The sequence below is a fragment of the Bidens hawaiensis genome, unplaced genomic scaffold, assembly GCF_021521415.1.
Source record: "Bidens hawaiensis isolate Kalapana, Puna unplaced genomic scaffold, B.hawaiensis_p1.1 tig00041245_1, whole genome shotgun sequence".
Lineage (NCBI taxonomy): Eukaryota > Viridiplantae > Streptophyta > Magnoliopsida > Asterales > Asteraceae > Bidens > Bidens hawaiensis.
In genome coordinates this window covers 127,828-137,155 of record NW_027497307.1, presented here as the reverse complement: position 1 = coordinate 137,155, position 9,328 = coordinate 127,828, and the positions used below count along the sequence as shown (strand labels likewise).

Sequence of the window (9,328 nt, the reverse complement as noted above, 5' to 3'; positions counted from 1 at the left end):
GATCTAGGGAGCTTTACTATCCCTTGTCTCATAGGAAATTTGTTTGTTAGCAGTGCCTTGGCTGGCCTAGGAGCTAGTATTAATTTAATGACTTATGTGGTTTATGCAAACTAGGGAAAGAAGAACCAAAACCCACCCGTATGAGCATTCAGTTAGCTGACCGATCCGTTAAATATCCTTGGGGCATTGTTGAAAACATGCTTGTAAAAATTGACAAATTTGTTTTCCCAGTAGATTTTGTGATTCTAGATATGGAGGAAGACAAAAGTGTACATCTGATTTTAGGAAGACCCTTCTTAGCCACTGCAAAGGCTATCATTAACGTTTGCACCGGCAAACTCACTCTCAGGGTCAATGACGAGGAAATCACTTTTGACATAGGAAAATCTATGTAACATCCGCAACATCACGATGACACATTATATTGTGTCGACATCATCGATTCTATCGTGAGTTGCTATGTGCGAGATTCCTCCATCACTAACTCACTCGAAACACAAATCTTAACGGACATTAATACAAAACCTGTTTTAGAAAATGAAAATCTCAACACTAACAACAACAATCAAGAAACATCAAAGGTAGTATGTGAGATCACCGAATGCAACGAAAAATCAAAACCATCAATCGAAGAACCACCAGCCTTAGAGTTAAAAGAACTACCGAAGCATCTCGAATATGCTTTTCTGGAAAAAGACTCTTAACCCCCCAGTAATTATTTCATCTCACCTTTCTAAAAAAGAGAAAGACGAACTTCTTGAGGTTCTTAAGAACAATAAGAAGGCTATCACATGGAAGATCATGGATATCAAGGGCATCAGTCCTTACTTTTGTACTCACAAAATTCTCATGGAGGAAAAATACAAACCCGTGGTCTAACATCAAAGACGTCTCAATCCTAACATGCAAGATGTGGTGAAGAAGGAAGTAATCAAACTCCTTGATGCCGGATTAATCTACCCAATCTCATATTCACCTTGGGTTAGTCCAATTCAAATAGTACCCAAGAAGGGAGGAATGACAGTTGTAATGAACGAGAAGGACAAGCTAATACGAATGAGGACCATTACAGGCTGGCGAGTTTGCATTGACTACCAGAACTTAATGACGCCACAAGAAAATATCATTTTCTACTTCCTTTTATCGATCAAATGCTTGAACGTTTATCTGGAAAAATGTTCTATTGTTTTCTTGATGGATTCTTTGGATACTTTCAAATTCCCATTGCTCCTGAAGATCATGAGAAAACTACCTTTACATGTTCGTATGGCACCTTTGCCTACCGAAGAATGCCATTTGGACTATCTAATGCCCCGTCCAACTTTTAACGTTGCATGGTGACCATCTTTCATGAAATGATCGAACACTATATGGAAGTTTTCATGGACAATTTCTCAGTCTTTGGAGACTCCTTCGATCATTGTCTGAAAAACCTATATAAAATGTTGACTAGGTGTGAAGAAGTGAATTTAGTACTCAACTGGGAAAATTGCCACTTTATGGTTAAAGAGGACATTTTCCTAGGTCACAAGATATCCCAAGCACGATTGGAAGTTGATATGGCCAAAATAGAAACCATATCCAAACTGCCACCACCAACTTCAGTCAAAGCCATTAGAAGTTTTCTAGGTCACGCAGGCTTCTATCGTCGTTTCATAAAAGATTTCTCTAAAATTGCTAGACCTATGACCAAACTTCTGGAGAAAAATGCACCATTCGTCTTCTCTGAAGAATGTGTTGAATCATTCAATATATTAAAAGTCAAACTTTTTACGCACCAATCATGACCACACCCGATTGGACCCTTACATTCGAGATCATGTGCGATGCAATCGAATTTGCAGTTGGAGCCTAACTCGGACAACGCAAATAAAAACATTTTCACCCAATTTACTATGCTAGTAAAACTCTTAATGATGCAAAAGAAAATTACACCACAACAGAAAAAGAGTTATTAGCAGTAGTTTTTGCTTTTGAAAAGTTTAGATCCTACCTAGTTCTTTCCAAAACCATAGTTTACACCGACCATGCCGCCATACGATACCTCTTCAACAAACATGATGCCAAACCTAGACTTATCCGTTGGATTCTCCTACTCCAAGAATTTGATATAGAAGTCAATGACAAGAAAGAAGCAGAGAATGAGCAGCAGACCATCGCTCACGTTTAATATTAGCCATACATGGCATAGTGGTGGAGCTGCTTATATTTTTGAATGAAGCAAAAATTAAGTAAACAATTTGTGATTGGTTGTCACATGACATCAGGTTTATACATCGGTAGCTATCTCAACAAATTTATTTTTTTGTTATTAATATCAAAGTGTTTAAAGGGAAAGAATGACTTCAACTAACACCTTAGATGAAGAATATGGATTCTATAACTGTTTTTTATTATCAGGATGTTTTGAAATTAATATTTAGAATAGTACTTCACCTAGATGTAGATGAGGTATAAATGCATATTCACTCCTTCCTATTTCTAACCTTTTGAAAGTCGATGGAATTGATAAATTATGCCGGCCATTGTGAAAGGTAATCTTCTTCCATATCTTTCGTATAGGATTATCATAAGACAAATAATATCTTAATTTGGAATCCATTTCACTTTCAGTAGTCGTTTGCTACATATATTAATACATGAACCAATTTTTAATTAATTACTCGTGGCCTTTTAAGATTGTACTCAAGGTGTAATTGGCCCCTCACGCTTGCTAATTTGACCATAAATACATCCAACTAATTATAGAATAAAACTAAACTTGATAATGTATTATTAATTAAGTGAACTAAATACAAAAGCAGGAGCTTAATAATTACTAAAGATCTAACCAAATTACACATTTTTTATATTAAACACCAACTAATTTATTCAACAAAACTAAATTCAATGAAAAATGACACGCTTTATTTTTGAAGCAAGAAGAAGCCATATTCATCAAGACCCGGAATTTTCCTTCACACGTGCCAGGAATACTGGATAAATTTCTAACAGTAAACTCTTTATCATCTACATCATATCTTAAAGCCCATTTCGTTAACCTGGTCGTGACCAACCCAGTATGCAAACTGCCCTGACGCACCACGGTCTGCAATCCATGTCCTCTCTTTTCATGTTTCTGGTTTAGTTATACATAGAAGACCTTATATGGTAGACATCCTCCTAGCTCGTTCCCATAAACGTTATCGCTTTAGTTTGTTTGATTGCTCGTTAGTTTCGTTTTCAAAAAGGGGTCGAATGCCACCTCAATTCCTCTTCCGCGCCGCCTTACAGTCCTTGGTATAATTTTCTTTTAACGACAAGAATTTAATTCAATCTCCTTTACATAATAAGCTATTTTAACCAACTTATATAACATAATATATTTCAATCAATATTAACATAGTTTTGGTATCTGACTAGTAAGGTAAAACCGAATTTGTCATGGGAACTAGTCTGAGCCTTCATTAAAAGAATAATAACTATGATAATTAACAGAATAATAATAGTTTTAACGGAATAATACATGTATAAGCTCACTGATAGGAAACTGGTTGGAAGATTTTACCGCAAAGAAGTTTCCCGGGTGAAAGTACCAAAAAAAATTTTCTGCTCGATAATTACTCAGAAACGTTAGTTTCTATGATTTGAAAATAGTTGTAGGAAACTATCTAGTTTTCAAATAGTGTTTATTTTGGTTTCCGCACAGTTAAACTACTTAATTTGGATATAAATATGTAGACTTTGAAACTGAAAGAACCATTTTGGGACATAAGCTCTTAAAATTACTTAATTATTCGAGAATAGTCACAACATGAGTCATGTGATCTACAAGTCCAAAACATAAAACTGTATTCTAATAAGAAAGATATAAAATAAAGAGTATTATATTATTTCATCCATGTCAAATTGTGACGTGAGGATTGCTTAATTATAAACCCTTTTTTGGTTTAAATAAGTTGCTTGATTGTTTTATAAGCACATGCTGTATGCTTTTAAACATAAAGAACTGATAAACAATAAATTTGTCATCTTTTTAAAAAGCATATTTCTTCATATCATGAAAATATTTATATATATTAGCACTTTGAAGCATTCTAATTATTGAAGGATTCTAATATACTTTTGGAAAAAAAGAAGTCAAACTATGCAGATAGTTTTGTAATTTATTTCAACCAGTCATAACTGTGTTAATTCATCAGTTTTAATAATTTTTGAAGTATATTCAATACAGACGTATATAAGTAGAGATACAAAATTATTAAGTTTGTAAGTTTATCAATTTATTCGGCAATAATTATGTATTTTGATTGTCTTAGGCTTCTTAGTGATATACACACACATGCATGTACATACATACACATACACATACACATACACACGCGCGCAACAAAAAGTTGGGCGAACGCTCATCTGGAAACTTAGGATAACGCCTCCAATGGGGTTGTCTGTCCATTCATTCATGACAACAAAATTGTGGAGATGTTCAAATTACGTGTGAGAAAGAGTTCCACTATTAGCATCAAAAGCTAGATTAGAGATCAACAAATAAGATAGGTCTATAAAGTACTACGACTTTGGCACACAATTAATTACGAGTTGCTATTATAATTATATTATAAACATATTATAATGACCTTTCCAAAAGCATCAAATACAAGTAAAACAAGTTGGAAAACATGGTGGTGCTAGTTGGCTAGTTGTTTTATCACCTTTTCAACTTTCGTTTATGAAAAGGTTATTTTTATTAATATATACTCTTGTTTTCCTCCAATATTAAAGGAGAAAAAAAAGATGGTTTCATACACGAATCGTAATAGTCAATTTTGGAACGTGATCAATCACGCAAAAAACGAACAAGAACCCAATCTGGAAAACTTAAAACGTAATTATGTTTCTTCAGAGTTTGTTCGAAAAAGCCAAGGGGCAATAAGAATTTCTCAGCTATATATAATCCTTCTGAAGCATATAAAGGATGGAAACAAACTGACTAATTGTCAATCTTCGGTACATGGAAATCTTGAACTTGTAATATAGCATATCATCATCCAAATTCATATAGCTAATTGAAGGTTCTTTAGAAGTTCTTTAGTCGTCATACTGAAGTCATCCTCAATCTGCAGATATTAAAGAGTAATATAAGATCATTATACTTACAAAACTATGTAGTTTCACCTAGTGTAATGAGATAAGAAAGGTTATTGTTTTAGAAAAATCAACTTAAAGTGAGAAACGTACAAATAACTAAGGTAATTGTGCTAACATTAGAGTTATAACTGTACATATTTAACTAGAGTAATTATTGTTACTCTACTTTGTTTTTTTTAGTGTAATTACTAATTTAGTTCAAAACTATAGATTAATAATAATTACTCTAGTTGTTTGTATGATTAGTAAGTTAATTTCATTTGTACCATATCACATCCCTTAAAAGTATATGTACCTGGGCAGCAATGGTGATAAGAGTAGTGGTCTTAGCAAATGGCATGGCACTGCTACTGATGACAGACAGCCCAAGTTTTTGTATCTGAATTAGTGTATCCGTCAAGGAAGTAATCTTTTTCTTGCAATGGATTCTTATTAGTACACTACTTCCTAATACCCGCACTTCGATCTCAGGAGATGATATGCAAATGTTGGTATTCTCTCTAAACTCCGTTTCTTCTATTGAAGAGTGTTCTTCGTCACTATTGCTAATCCTAGATCTCTTCTTGGAAGTAACACATTCTTCAACAAACTTCCTCTTAGGGCTTAGCAATCCCTCAAGTTCGTTCACGCGATCTTGAAGTTGTTTTATGTAACTAGCTGCATCTTCCAACACAGATGCCTTATCCATCTAAATTTGAATATTGTTAGTTCATCTATATAATCTTAAATATCTGGAAGTCAGATGTACCATGGTAATCACAAGTATTTGAATACTTACCTTTTTAAGGTTAGGGCAGAGGGCAGATAAAGAAATGAAGTGTTTATTCAGCCTTTCTCTTCTCCTCCTCTCTGCTAAAACATGATCTTGTGCTTGAGTGTTATTTCTGCCAAGCGAATCAGAAAACCGGAGGATCTCGTTGTTAGGGCTTATGTTCGCAAAAGATATTGTGAAAGTGTTTGATGAGGGAAGCGTGGCAGCAATTAGGGGTTCTGGAGTTTCAGAACTTTTGTGAATAATACTATTACTTTGTTCATAGTGAGGAGGTTTGTTTTCCTGCTGCTGAATCTGAACAGATTGATCAACAAGCCTCATGTTTTCTGTATAGTTTACCGAAGAAAATGAATGAACACTGATGTTACCAATTGCGCCGTACGAATTCTTTATCTCATCACCAGTCATGAACAGATGACTTTCCGTTTCCTAAATTACAGATTTAAAACACATTAGATAAAAAATTCATTACATCATATAATTCACAATATTCTGTCAATCTATCATGTGTTGCTTACCAGCTCTGAAAACCATTCCTGTGCCATTTCCATTAATTTGTAGCTTAATATGTTCAACTCAAGGGTAACCTGCACATATACAACCAGACTTCTTTATGTTAGACGATGCAATCCTGATCTAAATCGGATTTATGCAGTGAAGTTCTATAACAGTCTAACACCACCCAGATAGGTTTTTGGTGCTAGTTACATGACCAGATGATGGAAGAAGGATTTACCTTTCAAATAGGAGACTATTGTTTTCCAGAAATTTTTGTTTCATTGATGTATATATATAATAACCTCAAGACTAAAATTAATTGTTTATTCACTATAAGCACGTGTGGGTAAAAGTTCCTGGTCTTGGTAACCGGGCTTCTTCTAACCTCCAAAAACCGTGTCATTTTCATGGTTGTTTTATAATTTTATACATTGAATACATATATGGACAAACTAGCATGCGTAAAGGGGAATCTCACCATTTGGACGTGAAGAAACACTAAGTCAATTCTTGGTACGCTTAATCTAATATCTCAACTGAAAATGAATTATAAAATTGACAATTCACATCTACGGGCAAATGTAATATCATACATACACAATATAGATGAAATAAAAAGAGGGAATTTTTGAAATGGAAAAGAGACACAATGAAATGAATTAGATTTTGAAGATCAATGGGACCGGGAGAGAGATTTCTCAAGTGAGTTTGATTCATTGTTTTAGGGATGAATGAAGTGAATTATCACACGTTTCATGTTTGGATAAACTTTATTGAATTGAAAATCAACTGCTTTGTATGAAGGGCCACTATAAGCACGACACGAATTACGAGGCGCCTTTTGTATAGACATTGTTGGTAATTTCCATTGTAATAAACCCTCCACGTGTAGGTGACCGGGTTGGACCTATTGATCATATGGAATTCATTAATGATGTAATGAGTTTATGGGGTTGCAATTGGGCTTTTATATTTGGTAATTACTTATTGGCCAAGTTAGGATCACCATATAAATACATAGCCATGTTTAGGGTTATAGTATTGTGAGAGAGATTATTGTATTCAAGTTTTATGTTAGTTTCTTGACTATAATAATACATGAGTTTACCCTAAATATTGTTTGTTCGTTTGTGTTTCCGTTATCAATTCGTTCTTGAATTGGTATCAAGAGCTAATTCCAAAAGGAAGAAAAATAATAAACTTCACCGTCAACGATCAAAGTGGTGATCGTAATAAACCCACCGCCGTTGTCGATCGAGCAAAGGTATTGTTTTGATTCAAACAAGATTTGATTGGTCCTTTGGTGATTAAAGTCGAAAGGAGCTTATTTGTGTTTGCCGACAAGGAGTCAAGAAAGGAAAAATAATAATAAAATTTGGTTTTATTTTTCGTTTGGTTCTTGGATCTTGAAGTCAGAAGGCACGAAAAAAAAAGAAGAATAGCAAGTGGTTTAATTCTTTTCTGTTTTTTGGTTCAACTTGTTTATGCGGTTACGGTTTAACGAAGAACGATGGGTGATAAAGAAACAGCGAAGACGAGCGGTGTGAGCATGAATGGAAACCCGAATGCGCTCCAAAGTCCCATGATTACCTCTACCAATTACATGGTATGGGCTATTCAAATGAAGGTACTCTTGAACGTTCAGAAGGTTTGGGATACCATTGATCCGGGTGCAACCGATGATGATAAAAAAAACATTGCAATTGCATTGATTTATCAGTCGATCCCGGAAGCGACAATCATGCAAGTGGGTAATCTTGTGTTGGCCAAGGAGATTTGGAACGCGATTAAGACGCGTAATCTGGGGGCTAATAGGGTTAAGGAAGCAAGATTGCAAACCCTCATGAACGAGTTTGATGGTTTGAGGATGAAAGAGACGGAGACCATATATGAGTTTGTGGCGAAAATCTCGTGCACGACGGCGAAGGCGGCGAGTGTAGGAGAGGTGATCGAGGAAACTAAGATGGTCAAGAAGTTTCTTTCGAGTCTACCCCGAACTAAGTTTATTCAAATTGTTGCTTCCATTGAACAAATTTTGGATCTCAAACTTTTGGGTTTGAAGACGTGCTGGGACGTTTAAAAGCATATGAGGAGTGGATTCGGGAAGAAGACATGCATTCCAAAACCCAAGGTAAGCTTATGTTTCATAGGGCTGAATCCTCAAGTAGTCGGTACAATGACCGTGAGTCTACTCGTGGAGGTCGTGGACGTGGAGGAGAGCGAGAACGTGGTGGTCGCGGGTCGGGTCAAAATCGCGATCATCAAGAAAACTCCATGAACCGGGAAAACCGTGAGCATAAGGGCAAAACCCGAGACCTCTCAAAGGTTCAATGTTATCGATGTGATGAGTTTGGACACTTTGTCCGTAAGTGTCCCAATCGAAAACAGAAAGTTAAAGGTAAAGCAAACCTAGCTGAAGTGTCACACCCCAACCAAAGGAAGTGGAACATGCCGGGGTGCCACAGATTGCTCAAGAACACTATGACACTATTAAAATGATAATAATTACTTAACTCGTTTATTTCATTCAATAATCACAAATACAACTTGTTCAAGAAAAATACAAACAATTACATCAACACTCAATTTATTAAAGTATCCTAAGTGTATAATCTAAGTGATGAGTCTTCAATCTTCATAAGCAACCTAAAAGTAAACCTGTAGCATGCATAAAAATAGATTTGATCAACACGAATGTTGGTGAGCAATACACTAGTTTTTGATATATGTATATAATGAGGCAAAAATCACAATTCACATGTGTAAATATAATAATGCAACAACTGTTGTAAATGTAAAGCAAATAATTGTGGCTCCTTTCTATTTGGTAACAACCAAAATACTCGAAGAATGAGGATCCTTTCTAATTGGTAACAACCAACATACTCGGATAATGATGCCCTATGCTACTTGCACAAGGCTAAGTAGTTA

General features: G+C 35.2%; 1 protein-coding gene across 1 annotated transcript; it reads right to left on the bottom strand.

Annotated features, from left to right (window-relative positions):
• Positions 1-5,033: 5,033 nt before the first annotated feature.
• LOC143592801 (transcription factor bHLH18-like) lies at positions 5,034-7,250 on the bottom strand. The gene is made up of 5 exons (XM_077072623.1): positions 7,167-7,250; positions 6,418-6,486; positions 5,906-6,328; positions 5,423-5,815; positions 5,034-5,096 (listed from the first exon to the last, which is right to left on the bottom strand). The coding sequence occupies exons 1-5, from the start codon at positions 7,248-7,250 to the stop codon at positions 5,034-5,036; spliced, it is 1,032 nt and encodes a 343-aa protein (XP_076928738.1).
• Between the last annotated feature and the right edge of the window lie 2,078 nt (positions 7,251-9,328).

What these genes read in the sequence shown, in the direction of transcription:
- LOC143592801 (XM_077072623.1), bottom strand. Translation starts at nt 7,250, where the DNA reads ATGTCTATACAAAAGGCGCCTCGTAATTCGTGTCGTGCTTATAGTGGC. An exon ending in AGGAATGGTTTTCAGAGCTG is followed by an intron (nt 6,329 to 6,417) that starts GTAAGCAACACA and finishes TCTGTAATTTAG; the next exon opens with GAAACGGAAAGTCATCTGTT. An exon ending in TTATCACCATTGCTGCCCAG is followed by an intron (nt 5,097 to 5,422) that starts GTACATATACTT and finishes TAATATCTGCAG; the next exon opens with ATTGAGGATGACTTCAGTAT.